The 18,986-nt window shown below is 45.9% G+C and overlaps 1 protein-coding gene across 1 annotated transcript; it reads right to left on the bottom strand.

The window, feature by feature from the left end:
- Positions 1-9,847: 9,847 nt before the first annotated feature.
- On the bottom strand, positions 9,848-13,205 carry LOC123131605 (receptor-like protein EIX2). The gene has a single exon (XM_044551265.1). The coding sequence runs from the start codon at positions 13,154-13,156 to the stop codon at positions 10,376-10,378; it is 2,781 nt and encodes a 926-aa protein (XP_044407200.1). The 5' UTR covers positions 13,157-13,205; the 3' UTR covers positions 9,848-10,375.
- Between the last annotated feature and the right edge of the window lie 5,781 nt (positions 13,206-18,986).

Below are 18,986 nucleotides of genomic sequence, written 5' to 3'. Positions count from 1 at the left end.
ATGGAGCCCGAAAGGGCCCAGATCTGGGCCGCGCGGGCGTCGCCGGCCACCAGCACAGCCACGCCGCCCCGCGGCCAACGGCCGCGCCGCCGCACCAAGAACCACGGAGCTCGCCGGAATCCCGCCGCCGAACCCCACCGCAGCGGCCGAACTGCACCGCCGCCATCGGGAGGCCCCCGCGTCCCCCAAGAGCGAGCAGGGAAGGGACGGCCCGCTGCCGCCAGCGCCACGCGGGCATGGCCCGGCGGCTCCGGCCGGCGGGGCGGGGAGGGAGATGGACGGGGGGGCGAGCGGGCGGGCGGGAGCGCGGGGGAGGGGGAGGGGGATAGAGAGGGGGAGAGGGAGGCGGGGAGTGTGTTGCGGCGGCCGGTGGCGGCAGGAGGGGGTGGCCGGCGGCGGCGGTGGCGGGGGGGGGGGGGGGGGGGGGGGGGGATATCTTGGTCGCGTCCTTGTCCTTATTCCGGTGATGCTTCTTCGTATCGTCAGAAAGTGCGTAGAAGACGGTGTGTCCTTCTAACCTATTGTTTGATCAAGGGTATTTGTTTGTAATAGGTATCTCGGTCCCTTTGATTCAGTTAGTTAATCAACAAAGTCGGATTATTTGCTAAAACGAAATATCAATTGTTGTTGAGGCTGGCTGGCGAGTGCCTTGTAATTTCCCCTATCTTTCATACAAGGTCAAACTCGATTATAGCTTGTATTTATAGGTCACATTTTACTCTATATACACATGACGGTCAATACAAATAGCCATCATACACAGTGGGACGTGTGTGTGTGTGTATCAGTGCATAACCGAGTTTTTTTATCCGACCTATTAGATGGTCTTCTCTCCCATCGATCACTTGTCCGACATCTTTATTTTGGTTGTCCGATCCATGATCGGATCACGTTGCCCACCATCGTCAGGGTCGACGCGTGCCTCCACTATGAAGATGGTTTCCACAGTCTTCGACCTCCTCGCCATCGACCGTGCGAGGGAGGCCATGTGCCCCCCCCCCCCCCCCCCCCCCCCGCCATGATGCCTTTATGTGTTATTTCACTGTCCGCACATAGCCAACAGTGAGGTTGTCATTGACACTGACACCCAACCTCACAACTCGCAGGCACTCACGCCTTCCATCGATCGAGCACCATGTTGTCGTTGTACCGCCCATTCGGACCACAATGGTGCTCCTGGTGTGCTCTTGCTCATTGCATCGGTGAGCTTGTTGCAACTACCCCCCCCCCCCCCCCCCCCCAAAGGGTGTGTAGTGCCGCAGCCAAGAGTCTACATTGCCGACTCCGAGCACCACCGTCTCATTCGGCTAGTGTTGTGCCATCTTCTTGGGTGCCATGCCACTGCCCATCGTCACATGTCAGTCTCCATCATGTTGTTTGGGTTTTCCTCAAAGAGCCTTATTGTAAGAGAGAAAATATACCCTTGATGGTAGGCTCTAAATTCTTCACATCAAGCCAAAGCACTTTTTTTTGACAGATAGCCAAAGCACTTGAAGATGAAAAAACTGCAAAGTAGAAAGAAGGAAGTTAAAAATGAGGTCAATGGTGGCCCAAACGAGAAGAGGACCACCGAGCCCATGAAGCACCAATACGAGAAAAGGCCAGAACTGTGCATGCACCAAATACCAAAACCTCTATTTCTAACTCGGTTTCTCTCATCGTGTTTCACCACTTGTTTCGGTTGAAAGGAACGGCCTATCCGCAATTGACACACGTATTACCACTAGTGCAGGCGAGTCTTGTACAAATGATTTTTACACCCTTTCCATGATGTAGTTTTAAACCATCACCTTGCATGTGTGTGCGATTGGGGGGGGGGGGGGGGGGGGGGGGGGGGCGGCTATCCCACACGACACAGAGAAATCGTTGGCGATGTCTTCTCCGGTCACCCATGCAATGCAAAAAGAGCTCGTGTGCTATTGGGACAGCCATCGCAAACAGATATATTGTAGAAGTTCCTAGCATCCCACATAGTGAATTCCAATGTTACGTTTCGGTTCATATGGTACATCACACACAATTTTTTGCATAACATCGTCTATGATAGGGGTGGCCTTCGCACACGATAGTTATAATTCTATCGTTTGCGTTATTCAATACATCACACACGGTGTCTAGATGAAATTATTTGGCAAAGGGCTGTTCATTACACACACTTTTTATGTGGAAACGTTTGTGCAAGGTGGCCTAACCGACACATTTGTCGGCCGGATGTCGTGTGTGACTGTTCACCGATCCAACACGCCAACTTTATAGAAATTGTGTTAGTTTATGAGGTCATCACCCACGGTGGTGTCTGAGAAACTGTCTGCAATATAAAAACCCAATAAGCAACCTAATTACCCTATTATTTTTAATTCATTCAGTAATCAAATTTACATTTCATATCAAGCACACAATATATTTCATATTCGTATTACGACAACTAGGATTTCATAATTAAAATAAATCAGAGTACAACATCATATAGTGTCAACATTCAGTTACACAATATAGCTCCTTAATATACAACTCGCGCTTGACAACTTTCTGGGAAAGGGGCCCAATGGCATCCATCACCACATATTCGACAAGCATCTCATAGTCCGCGTCCACCATCTCTTTGGAAAAGGGTGTTGTTGGAGATATGCCCTAGAGGCAATCATGTATGATGATATTTCCTATGTGTTTATGAATAAAGATAGTCCTTGGACATTATCAATGGTATATATCATCAAGTATGTCACTTGTTTGTGGGACTATGCACTACATGAGAACTTTTCTAAAAGGTCCCTAGTCGAAAGGGTTGTGTGGATACGCAGCCGACTAGACAAGCATATGACACGGTGGATGGCTCGGTCTCACTAGCCATGGAGCATTGGATGCTAACAGGTTAATATGGACTCAGAAGGGTCTGGTGGGATCCGATATAGTCGGATCCAAGTCAAGATAAGGTCCGAGTCAGACAGACCAGACTATGAGACGCAACGATATGTCATCCGTGATTCTCTAGTACAACATACGTTATATGTCCTAAGACCTGAGCTGACGCATGTACTCGGGATGGTAACAGACCTGCTTTCGACCGACCAAACACTACTTTGTGACTGGATAGTTACAAAGGTAGGTTTTCGACTTGTCCAGACCCATGCTATGGGACATGGGCGAGCAAGATGAAATTTGCCCCTCCGATCAGGAGAGATATACTCTAGGCCCATCATGTGATCCAACCAAGATAAGCATGCCCATGCGACGAGGATTATGAGATAGTCTGGTTTGTGGTTGGCATCACTGGAACGAGAAAGATGTCGGGCTAGCACAAGTATGATAGGCTCGCCTTGAGCTCGACAACATATATTGTGTGGCAAAAGAAATAGAAGTACGACATGTTGTATAGGTTCACAACCGGCTTCATTTTCTACTTGGTGGTTGGCACGTGATGTGGAGCGAACCTCAAGGCGTGGGTCGATCCATTGTTGGCCTGATCTTTCATGACACAAAACTCCACTGTAGAAAGAACTAGTCGCGGGTTAATGAAGATGTTCAGAAACTCCGCAAAAACAACACTCCAACCCCTGAATCTACGGGAATGACATGGACGAACCGTATAGGCTCAGCTTGTAATCTCCTACGCATCGTGTCGCGGGAATTCAGACACCAACATATATTTTTGGCAAAGTTTCTCTAAACTCGATAATGGCCGACGGTCGAAAAACACACGTGTCTATTTCATCATAAAATAACCTAGTATATTTCTCTAAACTCGCGTCCCAGGAATGCACACCCCACCTTGAGTCCCGAACTTGCAGCTAAACTTGGGGCATGTTTAGTTGCCATAGGAGCCAGGCCTGGCTAGCTCAGCTTGGCTGAACCCAGTTTGGTTGAAAGAAAATGGGCAAAAAGTTGACATCTGCACATTGGTAGGTTTCCCGCATTTAGGCCTCTCGCATTAGGGTAGCAATTTTCGCATAGCGTTAGTTGCCTGCATTGGCTCGGCTCACGCAACTACATGGTGTTTGCTTTCATGCAACAGTCGTTGTCTGGTAACCTGTTCGGCGACGTGGTAAGGTTACCAGCACACAGCAGCGCGAAGAAAAGACCATATACCCACAACATAAGATAGTTCTAAACCATAGCTAACAAAGTGCCACACATAAACATATTAGTTCAAATGCAAAGTAGTACGATAAGAAACTAAACCAACTGGAGCATAGGAAGGGAAGTCCTAGGCATTGAGGGAGAAGGCATCGTCAGGCTTGCCGCACTTGGTCACCCCTTCAATGCCTTCATCGTCAGGCTTGCCGCACTTGCCGCACTTGATGACCTTGAGTGTGTTCGGAGTGAGCAGCTTGAACATCACCATGTAGCCTATCCTGATTTGATGGACGACGGCAAAGGGGGCCCAACCCTGATCGAGGGTCACCCTGCCATCCATCAGCCGGATAGTCACCCTCCATGAGTAGCCGGTGTTGGTCCTCAGCTTGAACTCTTGCGGTACCGCCGAGAAGTGTTTGGTTAAGTCCAAAGGCATCGGGATGCACTCAAGTTGAGGGGCAAGGATCACCTTGCAGAAGTGGGTTGGACCTCCATGCTCTTGGTACTGGCCGTAGTTACGGCGCTTGCCGCTAGGGGCTGGGCTCCTCCGGCACAATGTCCTCATGTGTGGCCACCTCGTCAGGCGTGGTCGGCGCAACCTCCATGGGCGGCGCGACCTCCTTGCCCTTCTCCATGGCAGCACCAACTCCCTGCCCTTGTTTTCCATGTCGATCCGCATTACAAAGAGAGCGCATTATGAAGAGCACAACAAAGTTCCGAGGTTGATCGCAATTAAAAGCTATCATCCATAACCCCTTTATTTACCCATCCTCGCGGTCACTACTTACCCACCATCTCACTCGGTCATCCCTCTCTCTCTCTCTCTCCCTCCCTCACACACACACACACACACACACACACACACACTCTTCCTCCTATCTACAGCCATGAACTCCAGCGGCAACTTCAACCCCATCCCCAACCCCTTCCCTTGGGGCATTGGATGGAGGGCTTTCTTTCTTGGGTGCTCGCTTGGTGACCGCACCAAGTTCAAGAACACCATGGAAGTTTGCTCCAACTTCACCAGCGTGGCAGCATGCAGAAAGACTCGGACGCAGTGGTGAAGAAGGCGACGCCGGAGGAGTTGAATATGCTGATTTCTGACCCAGCAAAGGGCGCTATGTCAGTCGACATCCTTCGCTGGGCCATGAATCAGGACAACTCTGGCGATGCTCGACAGAGGTCAAAGTGGGACAAGTACAGAGAGTACAAGCATCCTCATGACCATCGTGGCGCAGCGTACTTCAGGACAAGGACTGTGGTGGTGGTGGTGGAGGAGGAACAAGAAGCGGTAGCCATGGCGGCAGAAGAGGAAGTTGCGGTGGTAATGGTTGTAAGGGCACCGGAGCCAGGACATAGAAGCATGCCAATCGATCTGGACCTCGACGAGGAAGAAGAGACAGTGATGCAACTCGAGGAGAAGAACAATGGCAAGGGCAACCGCTGCTCCAAACGCCTCGAGGGTCGACGAGGCTAAGATCTATGACTGATGTGTAAGATTTACCCCCAAAACAGCTTCACCCTTCGACTCAATCCCGACCGGTAACCTCAAATCTATCAGTACTACGAACTCATGACGATGTTATGACCACTCTTAGGGCAATTTAAACCGATTCCCATGCCCCTAATGTGGATCGAACCTAAACGAGGATCAAATGTGAATTAGTACGTGCAGAGGTGAAAAAAGTGCTTACCGATATTGCCATGCCAGAGGTGATGATGCGGATGCCCTTGTAGGGGCCGGATGTCGCCTTGCTGTTCTCCGGTCTGCTTCACGGCGCCGCCGCTGCCGCCGGTGAGAGTGGGTAGAGGGGAGAGGGAGCGGTGAGGATAATAATTGCCGGCGCTTCGGGAAGCAACGCAGCTTCACGAGCATGGCTCAGCGCGTGCAGTCCTTGCTGCCCACGTGCATCGTGCGGGCCTGCATCTAGAGAAACTGCCGATCTGAGCGTTTCCAGCGAGTCAGCCCAGAGGTGCTTTAAACTTCGTGCAATGCATGCCCAATAGTGTTTGCAGGCAATTAAACGGACTACAAACTTCCCACACGGGTCTGATTGAGAGAAATGCAGGCAACCAAACACGCTCTTGCTCGCCAGCAACACAATGCACGAAGGACATCTAGCTTTCGTTGCATGAACTGAATGGCATACCCACCTTGGATCCGATAGATACTTCAGGGCGCACCATACGTAGGACAAGGGGTATATGGACCCAAGCCGACCCGATCGACAGACATACCACTAGTACAGAACCGGGCAATAGCACCGGTTCGTAAGGCCCTTTAATGTCGATTTCGTAACCGGCACTAAAGTGTGGACACTAAAGGCCCCCCCTTTAGTACCGGTTCAGCATGAACCGGTGCTAAAAGGAAACCACGTCCTGTGGAGCAAAGCAAAAGTAGGAGAGACAACGGTACATCACCGCACACGAAAAAAGACAGCACAAACTAACAAAATCACGACGACGTACGCCGGCCCACCCATGCAGCACACACACGCTACGCTATGTTACACACGCGGACACACATGCACAGTGCCCGGCACCATTTTCACTGTGCACCGATCAACTGATTAATCAGCTGGTCCATGCAATGCAATGCACGACATGGGTCAGGAGCATGCATAGGACATGACATGCCCCGTGCACCCCGTGATTGATTATAATGTTACAAAATAATTGTTGACCGCATTGGCGCGCTTTAATGCACCGTGTCTCCCCCGGCGATGCGTTCCTCCATCGGCCATCACGTCGTCCATCGGCTCGCATAAGCATCGGCGCCTATGTTGTACTTCCTCCGTTCCATATTACTCGTTGTCGATTTAGTATTATACTGAATCAGCGACGAGTAATATTTTCTCCCTTTTGCTTTATCATAGGAAAATCACACGTTGTCCATAGGCTTGCATAAATGCATACGGTGTACTCGTGCTGTGGGTACCTCTATTTTCTTTCTTTTGCGGACAAAGTTTTTATTACTAGATGAAAATGATGTATTTTTATACTACTAAATGTCCTTCCTTTTTTAACTGGAGTGCTTCACTTGCCCTTCGAAAAACTTATTTGTATTTCTACCCCAAAAAGTCGCGCCAATTGGATTGTCGTGTCTTAGAGATGTTGAGCCAAATGTATTGCCATTTAATGATGTCGCGCCATTGCCAATGGTCGCTCATACATACGGTATTTGTAAAGTTAACAATTGTAGACAACCGGCGCTCTGTATAGGATATAGAGTATACTACTCTACGTGCGGTGTTTTGGTGCCCTGACTCATTTACACCCACGACAAATAGTAAATTTTATGAAATAAAAACGACTGAAACAATTTGTTTTTTAACCGAAGACTATTTGTCAATAGTAGTATCTATTAAATATATTCATGTATCCTGAAATAAACATCCATGACTACAGAGATTTATTCGCGTATCTCAAAAGAGATGTTTACCTATTGTGCAATGAATTGTTCCTGCATCGAAACATATGTTCATCACTTCAGAGAAAAAATTGAGACGTATAGAAGAAACATTGTTCATATATATGCTAAAAGAAAACCCAGAGATTTTGTCCCACTGCTGATAACATTTGACATCGTTTGGCGCTCACACAATGGGCCTTAATTGTTAGACTGGGATCTTTGATGGGCTTTAAACTGTTGGGTCTCCCCTCACTTTTCAGAATTCAGACCCAGCTCAGCTTCGCTCTGCAGCTCGCTTCAGCTCGTCTGATTCGACACACAACAACCCCTCAAAAAAGAAGAAGATTCAACACACAACACATCGACGCCCGACCGGGCGAAACGATGCTCCGCCGCGAATTGGCCGGCGACCTGAGCCCGTTCCCGGCGGCCAGCGACCAGTGATTCTTCTCCCCTCATGTGTTTTGATGTGAGCTATCTTCTCCTCCCCTTCCTTTCCCAATTTCTTCTCTTCTCTCGTGGGGAAATCCTAGCTAGATCCATATTCTTTACTCGTCGTGGGAGCTAAGGGTGGGGATAGATGGATCTTGCTGAGATTCCCCAGTGGTAATCAAGATCCGGTCTCTCTCTATTTCTTGGATTCTCTCCCAAATTTCAGTTCGTGCAGCAGTTTGTAATTTGCGTATGCTCTGCTGCACTTAGCTGTGTGTTGTGTGTTGGATTGCAAACATTTGCAGTCTGAATAAATCAATCCACTGCGTTGCCGTCCATTTGCATTCTTTTATTTTTCAATGCCGATTCCCAGTGCCGAACCCGAGAAGAAATTGGGTATGTGTGTGTGTGGTGACATAGAGCGGCATTCCCCACTGGCAGCTGCGGCCACTGTATCCAAGGTGCTCGACGACGGCAACCTCCTCACCGAAATACTCCGCATCGGCTTTTCCACTACCGGCAACCTCAATGTTTTGATCTGAAACTGTCGGAATGGCAGCGTCTTATCAATGTTTTCTGAAATCTGAATTATCAGGCGTTCTTAATTGTAAAAGTAAAAATTGTATGCTCAAATGTATAAACATGGTCATTATCCCAGAAGGTAAATGTATAGTGGAATGAATGTTCCATATCTGTATGTTGAAGCAAATATATCACAGTTTTTTGCTTAGTGGATCATATATCTCTTATGTACGATTATCGATGCAGATATATCACCGTGAATTTTTCTTTCTATGTGACCAGTGAGTAATTCAACTTATACTGGGTAATCTGTGTTTGTGTGTAGTCTGTCCTACTATTATCAGAGATTTGTTTAACTGGATTGCAAACTGTATAATGGAAACATCCATGTCTAGGATATGATGTCATTTAACCTGTATCCTTGATGCTTTGCAAAAGAACCTCTGTAGGAACAAATCCAGTACTTTCACTTTAGAGGGCATTTTTTTTGCCTACCATTGCACTTGTCTTTGCTATTCCTTTGAAATCTTGACCCTTAATTTCCCCATCCTGACCTATGTTCAGTTGTCCCTGAAAAACAAAATGAAGAAGAAAGATATGGGAAGCTTTTGGATGGTATCCACATCCTCGGTGACCTGGGTGGCAGCATGGAGCGGTAGTTAGCTGCATTTCCTTGAGTGACTAATATGAGTTTTGGCAGCCCTTATTATAACATGTACTGGATTAATTAACTAGGAATTATGATGGTACGTAACGGGTGTCGGTACTCCTATGTATCCTGAAGTGCGATTGCTGTTTGCGACCGAGGCCTTTGTCTTTTGGGGTTTAGAAGAGAAGACCCCCTTTATATGTTGAGTGGTTCCACTGCTTGCGTCAAATTCTTGTTCCACTGCTTGCTACATCTAGGATTTGGAAAATTTTGTTCTTTTTTCATCAATCACCATTGCAAGAATTGGTTTCAGTTAGTGATGTGCTGGTCTAATTTAATACAGCAGAAAAAAGGAATCATTTATTTTCTCTGTCCACCCAACATTGACGACTATGGTTAGATAATGTAAATGTGCTTGTGCTGGTTCAGTAAGTAGTTGATAAGCTCTGGGAAATATATGAACATGCATCACTGAATGCATAATACTCCCTCACGGAGCAAAATGAGTGAATCGGCACCCTAAAATACATCTATGTACATTCATATGTAGTCCGTATTGAAATCTCTAAAAGGTATTATATTTAGGATCGGAGGGAGTATATAATAGTGTAATGGAAGGACGTTCTTATAACTCAGTGGTAAATTTATACACCAAACCTCCGGTTTTTCACTGCTTTAGCTACAAATTTCAGTTGTCATCTTGTCTAACTAAATCTTAAAAAAAAAACGAAACAAAAAACCAAACACCCACCCTTCATTTCAAATAGGGAGCCACCGCAAAAACTGGTTACATGTGTGCCCTTGTATTTTATCCTACTCGTGTTGTCCCCCTCAAGAAGTGCTGGACGTTCAGTCTTGCAGCCATATGAAACTTGGCTCAGCCGTAATGTGACGATTCCTCAATCTATAGAGATGGATGATCCCTCGCATTGTTAGTTCGTTTTGTTGTGCTTCATGGCTTTTAGTTCCACTCCTGCCAGCCCCTCACTAAAAGCTTAACAGTATAGCAGACTCACAAAACATTGGCTTACAGCTTACGAACCATCAACACAAAAGGAACTAGAGCTGGAAAATTAAGACCATGTGAGTTCATCATGACTCATAAGTACAATCCAATATAACAGTTACATGCATTAGACCAAAGTTCGTATTACAAGTCTACAGGAGAGAAAAGAACGCATACTAGCACAAGCTGCCAAATGCTTTGGCACCTTCATTTATTTCATACTTCAGTAGTAGGGTGAAAGAACATCACCAGATTTGCATTATCTTGTTGGGTGTCGCACTTAACTTGTTGTCGCCTTGCTGGTTATCCTACCCCAAGTAACAACCACAAACACATATGCCTTGTCATACGACTTGTCAAAGAGGTGGAAATAGGCGACTCTCCACACTTTCCTGAACAATAGGGTGCAAAACACGACCCAGAGGCCAGCCACAAACCCGGACCCGAGTCCAAAGTAAAAGAACAACACAGGCTCGGAAACCTTCTGAATTTTCTGTTGATTGTTGTGCTCTGGTGAATTGTCTCTTGAGCATTTCCTTTCAAGAGGAGGGCCACACAGACCAATGTTGCCCTTATATATGGACTGGTTCTCCAAGTAGAGGGTGTCAAGTTGGCTTCCGGGTGGAATTTTTCCTGTAAGATTGTTATATGACAAGTCCAAGGAGCTTAAATAAGTCAAACCTGATAAGCTTGTTGGGATTTCACTAGAAAGGTTGTTCCTTGAGAGGTCCAGGGATTCAAGTGATTTCATAGCTCCAATCTTCCCAGGAATTTTTCCACTCAATTGATTCCATGAGAAGTTCAGATTTAACAGTCCATTAAGAGAGGTAATTCCATCTGGAATTTCCCCTGTTAGGTGGTTGAGTGACAGGTCCATACTGACCACATCAAAAATTCTTGTACCATACTTAAGTTCTTGGTGCTTCATAACGATAGGCAAAACTTCTCTAAATTTTCCCACTTGGCCGCTGTACCATTTAAACATGTCGACCTCATGTCTCTTTGAATGTTTCTGGGCCATTGCTGTTAAATTTGACAAAGACCAAGGTATAACACCAGATATACTATTTCCTGCTAGACTCAGTTGACGAAGGTGTTTAAGGTTTGTGATGGTCACGGGAATATCTCCACACAAGAAATTGTGACTTAGCTGCAAAAACCGCAAATATACCAAGTCTCCGATCCACGATGGCAATGTTCCATAGAAATTATTCACTGAAAGATCCACGAATGCCAAACTCGAGTAGTTCTTAAGTGATGATGGGAACTTTCCAGAAAACTTATTATGGCTTAAGAGGAGGAAAACCAAGTTAGGCTTCTGAGAACACTGAGGAAGTTCTCCATCTAGAAGGTTGCCTGATAAATCCAAGACAAGTAGGTTCCTCAATTTACAAATAGAATCAGGAATATGCCCAGTGAAAGAATTGGAGGATAAAGTCAATTCTACTAATCCTTTAGCTACAAACTCTAACGGCAGAGGCCCTGACAAAGAGTTGTGTGATAAATCCAGGTGTTTTAAGTTATTTAGAGTAACTAGGTGCTCCTCCGTGATCATACCATCTAGATTATTATTGCTAAGGTCGAGTTCGGTCAACTGACCGAGCAGACTGATCTTAGATGGGACGTGTCCAGTGAGAAGGTTCTTAGAAAGATAAAGGTACCACAAACTAGTGCAGTTCCCCAACCATGGAGGTATAACTCCAGTAATATTGTTGTCAGAAAGGTCAAGAGAGCATAATGCAGTGCAACTCGCCATCCCTGGTAGCATAGGTCCAGTAAGATGGTTGCTTGAAAGAGAAAGATACTGTAAGCTAGTGTAATTTCCCAACCCGGGCGGTATAACTCCAGTAAGAAGGTTGTTAGAAAGATCAAGTCTTACTAAATAAGAGAGATTCCTTATGCCTAGCGGTATACCCCCAGTAATGTTATTGGAAGAAAGGTCGAACACAAATAAGTCGGTCAAGTGCCCCATTCTGTTTGGCAGAATTCCAACCATATTGTTGCTGCTCAAGCTCAAGTACCGTAATCTGTTCGATGAACATCTAGGCAATTTATCTAGAAACTCTGTTATCTTTCCAGAGGAGAGGCTTCCACCAATCGATAGGTATTCCAAATCACACAGATTTTTCAAATCTACTGTCATTGTGGCTTTGTTACCCATGTAGCTCGATTCTAACCGTTGGAGGGATGACATATTTGCGAGTGCATCAGGAAATGGACCATACAGAGAGGTACTAGCAAGACCGAGGTACTTGAGGCTTGTTAAGTTCCAAAACCAACCGGAGGCAATTGGATGGCCAAAGTCGTTACCAGAGAGATCAAGGTACTGAAGATTTGTGAGGTTCAGGTGTGTGAGGGATTGGTTTGCACTTGAAAGCGAGCACTCAGAAAGATAGAGCAACTCCAAAGATGGAATCTTATTGACAACTAAAGGCCAATCGGCTATTGAGCTGAGATTGATATAACTCATATCAAGATGCTCCAACAGAGGTAGATGGGTTAACCATGAGATGTCTGTTGAGACCATCCATGAGATGTCCGTTGAGACCATACTCATATTGTTGAAATATATGTAGGATAAATCAAGGTATTCCAGCTCTGACAGGTTGCCTAGCTGAGGAGGCACCATACCGGAGGAAGACGTGTAAGACAGATCAAGATGCCTCAGGTTCTTTAAGAAACCCAAGAACTCTGGAACACGGCCATCAGGGCCACGCAACCCAGTGTGGTGGAGATCAAGGTATTCGAGATGCTCTAGAGAAAGCAAGGAAGGACTTATCTGGCCGACCAAATAGTACCTTCCGCCAAGGTCAAGCTGGATGACATGCCCGGTTGTGTTGCTGCAGGTGATGCCTGCCCATTGGCAGCAATCTTGGCGCTCTTGTTGCCACGACCCGAGGTAGTCGTAGGTATCATTGATGCCTTGCTTGAAGACTAGCAAGGCGTCCCTCTCGCGCCCTATGCAGCTCGGCTGGAGCTTGCCTGCGCCGGCGACGAGGAAGAAGCTCCAGGTCGCCGCTGCCATGAGGAGCAAGACGAACTTGGCAGGCGAACGATCCATGGCGGTGGCGATGGTGTGGTGGTGGTAGTGGTGATCGGTTGTTTCGTGCTACGAAAGTGTGTGTATATTTTCCTGGTGCAACGTCGGGTGGTGCTCTTATATGAAGGCATAGGCACGTACGTAGAGAGGAGCTGCGGACGTGTGGATGGATGAGGTACTAGTTTTTCCATGGCAAGTGTTTTGGCTGACGCGAGTCACCAGTCATATTTTCCGGTCAAGATAGAAGTCGTCCTTCATTGGACTGATTCGTGGGGTGCTTCGTGGATGCCATGGCCTGCACCACGGCCGGTGGTCACGTACAGGACGTCCACAATTAAACATGTGGAGTGTGTTGCTAGGAGATTATATAATATCCGTATATTCTAATTTTTTTTGAAAAGGGGTTCGCCCCAGCCTCTGCATCACAATGATGCATACGGCCCTAATTATTAATAAGTAAAAGATCCAACACAAGTCTCCAAGTCTTAAACAAAAAAACTCACAAAGAGCAAAACAGTAATAAAAAAGCCACAACCGGCTGGCATAAAAAGATAGAAACACTAAATGCATATCCTATTAAATGACCGCCATCCAAACCGGTTGAAAATATCCTGTGCTACCATCTCCCATCGGGTAGATTCAGTCACCAAATGCTCCCTGGCCTCCGTCGGAGTGAGTAACGACCACATACGGATCAACGTAGTAGCTCGGAAGATAACCTGCAAAAAAGAATATTTGTTGTTCTATTAAAGACCAAATCATTTCTGCAGTTTCAAACTGCCCATAATAAAGCACATACTCCTACACGAATGTGTCTCGCTGTGTCGAAATCTATCCCATCAAGTCACGTCCCAAATAACGTGGTGATAGAATTCAGAGGAGTAATGTTAAATGCTATGTGAACCGTCCGTCACATAATTTTTGCCAGAGGGCAATCAAGAAAGAGGTGTTTGATTGATTCATGTTGGTCGCAAAAGCTACATCTTGTAGAACCTGTCCAATTTTGTTTTGCCAAATTATGCTTAGTTAAGATAACTTGTTTATGTACAAACCACATAAACACTTTGATTTTCAAAGGTAGTTTGACTTTCCAAACATATTTCGTTCGGGGAATCGCGCTAGAGTTGATAACATCCAATACATGGATTTAACCGAAAACTCTCCATTCTTAGTTAGTTTCCAGCACAACTGATCGGGTTGTTGAGACAACTGAACATCCATCAATCTTCTCACAAGATTGAGCCAGGCTTCCCAACAGTTTTCTACTAGCGTCCTCCGAAATTGAATATTGAGCGGAGTAGACTGTAATACTGTTGCAACGTAAGTGTCTCTACGCTGACTAATGCTATATAGAGAAGGATATTGGAGTGCTAGGGGCGTCTCCCCTAGCCATGTATCCTCCCAGAATCTCGTAACGGTATCGTTTCCAATTATGAATCTTGTCCTATTGAAAAAGAATGATTTAACTCTCATCAATCCTTTTTAAAAAGGCGAGTTAGTCGGCCTCATTGTCACCTGGGACAAGGTTCTAGAGTGAAGGTGCTTGTTACGCAAGACCTGAGCCCAAGTGACCTCCGTCTCGACAGAAAGCTTAAACAACCACTTGCTAAGAAGACATATGTTCTTCACCTCCAGGTTTTCAACACCAAGACCCCCTTGGTCTTTCAGCCTACAGATTATATCCTATTTAGCAAGTCTGTACTTTCGTTTTAGCTCATCACTCTACCAACATAAGCGTGATCGATAAAAGTCTAACCTCTTCTGGACTCCAACAGGAACCTCAAAAAAGGAGAGGAGAAACATGGGCATACTCGTGAGGAACGAATTAATAAGAATTAGTCGGCCTCCGTATGACATCAGCTTGCCTTTCCAGCAGCTCAGTTTCTTCTCAAATCGATACTCAATGCACTTCCATTCGTTGTTGGTCATCTTATGATGGTGAATCGGTATACCTAGATACGTGAAAGGTAAAGTCCCCAATTCACACTCGAACAATTGTTTGTACGCATCTTGGTCATCATTAGCTCTTCCAAAACAGAACAATTCGCTCTTGTGGAAGTTAGTCTTTAACCCGGTCAATTGTTCGAACAAGCATAACACCAGCTTCATGTTTCGCGCTTTTGCCAAGTCATGCTCCATGAATATGATAGTATCATCAACGTACTATAGGATGGCTACACCTCCGTCAACTAAGTGCGAGACGAGGCTACCTACCTGGCCCACCTCCTTAGCCCTTCCTATAAGAATTGTCAACATATCGACCACTATGTTGAATAGAATAGGTGACATCGAAGCTCCTTGCCTCAGTCCTTTATGTGTTTGGAAGTAGTGACCTATATCATCATTCGCTTTAATCCCAACACTCCCTTTTTTGCGTAAAAGAGTCTACCTGGTGTCTCTAGGCCTGATCAAAACCTTTCATACGCAAAGTCCGTTGAAGGAAAGGTCATTTTACCTTATCGTACGCTTTCTCAAAGTCCACTTTGAAAACAACTCCGTCTAGTTTTTTCGTGTGGATTTCATGGAGAGTTTCATGCAGGACTACAACCCCTTCTAGGATGTTTTTGTCCGGCATGAAAGCAGTTTGGGATTGCTGCACCACAGAGTGCGCAATTTGCGTAAGCCTATTAGTCCCGACCTTGGTGAAATTTTTGAAACTTACACTAAGAAGACAGATAGGCCTGAACTGCTCAATACGAACAACCTCTGTTTTCTTAGGAAGTAAAGTTATCGTTCCAAAATTTAATTGAAACAACTGAACCGTCCAGAGAATAAATCATGGAACATCATAAGCAAATCCCCTTTGATAATATGCCAGCACTTTTTATAAAACTCCACCGTAAAACCATCCGGCCCTGGAGCCTTATTGTTCTTCATTTGTGAAATGGCATCAAACACCTCTTTCTCCGTAAATGGGGTTGTCAAAATATCATTCTCGTCTGCCGCAAGTTGAGGGACATCCTCAACCTTGGACTCATCTAAGGATACAACGTTATCCTCCGGAGGCCCAAACAACTGCTTATAGTAATTAGTTATATAAACTTTAAGGTTTTCTTGTCCTAAAATCGTCCCATCATCTTGTTCAAGCTGAAATATCCTCTTCTTTCGGTGCTTGCCATTTGCAATCATATGAAAGAATTGAGTGTTGTCATCCCCTTGGACGATTTTGCGAACTTTAGCTCACAATGCCCACTTCAATTCCTCCTCTTAAAGAAATTCTTTCAGTCTCAACTCCGCCTCCACTTTAGTTTCCAGCTCTCTGGTATCTAAAATAGTGGACTCAGCTTTTAAATCTGGGGATTGAATAAGTAGAAGGAGCCTTTCCTTCTCAGCCTTATAAATCCCATGCGTATGCTTAGCCCATCCACGAAGGAATTTTCGTAAATGCCTAATCTTATTCTTCCATCTTTCAATAGGAGACCTCCCTCATAAATCTTTAGCCCATTCTCTTGCTATCAGATCCAGGAACCTTTCTCTTTAAAACCACGATAATTCGAAATAAAAAATGTTTTTATTCCCCACATCGGTGGCCCAAGTGAGTTTCCTACCAGAAAGCTCTATCTCTCTAAGATCCAAGCTTTCGATTATGGTATTAAACATAAATGACCATCTGCCGTCAAAATTATCATTATTCTTTTCCTCCCTTCTTCGAATAATGTTAAAATAGCCCCCAACGAGGATTGGGAGCTGCTCGCTACCGCAAATACAGACAAGATCAGCCAAAAAATTCTGGTTTGAGTTCTGGCTGCATGTCATCATACACCGCCACTAATGCCCAATTAAACCCATCGGCCTTTGATCTGACCCGAAATTTTACCGCAAAATCTCCCATGACCACACTCCGAACTTCCAAGGAATCACACTTAACCCCAAGTAGGTGAAGGAAATATGCCCTAGAGGCAATAATAAAGTTATTATTTATTTCCTTACAATCATGATAAATGTTTGTTATTCATGCTAGAATTGTATTAATCGGAAACATAATACATGTGTGAATACATAGACAAACAAAGTGTGACTAGTATGCCTCTACTAGACTAGCTCGTTAATCAAAGATGGTTATGTTTCCTAACCATGAACAATGAGTTGTTATTTGATTAACGAGGTCACATCATTAGTTGAATGATCTGATTAACATGACCCATTCCATTAGCTTAGCACCCGATCGTTTAGTATGTTGCTATTGCTTTCTTCATGACTTATACATGTTCCTATAACTATGAGATTATGCAACTCCCGTTTGCCGGAGGAACACTTTGGGTGCTACCAAACATCACAACGTAACTGGGTGATTATAAAGGAGCATTACAGGTGTCTCCAAAGGTAGATGTTGGGTTGGCGTATTTCGAGATTAGGATTTGTCACTCCGATTGTCGGAGAGGTATCTCTGGGCCCTCTCGGTAATACACATCACATAAGCCTTGCAAGCATTGTAACTAAGATGTTAGTTGTGAGATGATGTATTACGGAACGAGTAAAGAGACTTGCCGGTAACGAGATTGAACTAGGTATTGGATACCGACGATCGAATCTCGGGCAAGTAACATACCGATGACAAAGGGAACAACGTATGTTGTTATGCGGTCTGACCGATAAAGATCTTCATAGAATATGTAGGAACCAATATGGGCATCCAGATCCCGCTATTGGTTATTGACCGGAGACGTGTCTCGGTCATGTCTACATTGTTCTCGAACCCGCAGGGTCCGCACGCTTAAGGTTACGATGACAGTTATATTATGAGTTTATGCATTTTGATGTACCAAAGGTTGTTCGGAGTCCCGGATGTGATCACGGACATGACGAGGAGTCTCGAAATGGTCGAGACGTAAAGATTGATATATTGGAAGCCTATGTTTGGACATCGGAAGTGTTCCGGGTGAAATCGGGATTTTACCGGAGTATCGGGAGGTTACCGGAACCCCTCGGGAACCATATGGGCCTTGGTGGGCCTTAGTGGAAAGGAGAAAGGGGCAGCCCAAGGTGGCCGTGCGCCTCCCCCTTCCCCTAGTCCTATTAGGACTAGGAGAGGTGGCCGGCCCCCTCTCTCTCTTTCCCCCCCGAGGAATCCTATTCCAACTAGGATTAGGGGGGGGGGATCCTACTCCCGGAGGAAGTAGGACTCTCCTGGCGCGCCCCTTGTGGCCGGCCAGCCTCCCCCCTTTGGTCCTTTATATACTGAGGTAGAGGCACCCTAGAATACACAAGTTGATTCACGTGATCTATTCCTTAGCCGTGTGCGGTGCCCCCAACCACCATAGTCCTCGATAATACTGTAGCGGAGTTTAGGCGAAGCCCTGCTGCTGTAGTACATCAAGATCGTCACCACGCCGTCGTGCTGACGGAACTCTTCCCCGACACTTTGCTGGATCGGAGTCCGGGGATCGTCATCGAGCTGAACGTGTGCTCGAACTCGGAGGTGCCGTAGTTTCGGTGCTTGATCGGTTGGATCGTGAAGACGTACGACTACTTTCTCTACGTTGTGTCAGCGCTTCCGCGGTCGGTCTACGTTGGGTACGTAGACAACACTCTTCCCTCTAATTGCTATGCATCACATGATCTTGCGTGTGCGTAGGAAATTTTTTGAAATTACTACGAAACCCAAAAGTGGCATCCGAGCCTAGGTTATTTATGTTGATGTAAGTCATACTGCCTACCAGCATGTCATACTTTGGTTCGGCGGTATTGTTGGACGAGACGATCCGGACCAACATTACGCGTACGCTTACGCGAGACCGGTTCCCCCGACGTGCTTTGCACACAAGTGGCTTGCGGGCGACTGTCTCTCCAACTTTAGCTGAACCGAGTGTGGCTACGCCCGGTCCTTGCGAAGGTTAAAACGGAGTCTATT

The sequence above is a fragment of the Triticum aestivum genome, chromosome 6A (genome assembly GCF_018294505.1).
Source record: "Triticum aestivum cultivar Chinese Spring chromosome 6A, IWGSC CS RefSeq v2.1, whole genome shotgun sequence".
In the NCBI taxonomy this organism is placed as follows: domain Eukaryota; kingdom Viridiplantae; phylum Streptophyta; class Magnoliopsida; order Poales; family Poaceae; genus Triticum; species Triticum aestivum.
Note: the sequence above shows the minus strand (reverse complement) of the source record. Positions and strands in the feature narration are given on the sequence as shown.

What these genes read in the sequence shown, in the direction of transcription:
- LOC123131605 (XM_044551265.1), bottom strand. Translation starts at nt 13,156, where the DNA reads ATGGATCGTTCGCCTGCCAAGTTCGTCTTGCTCCTCATGGCAGCGGCG.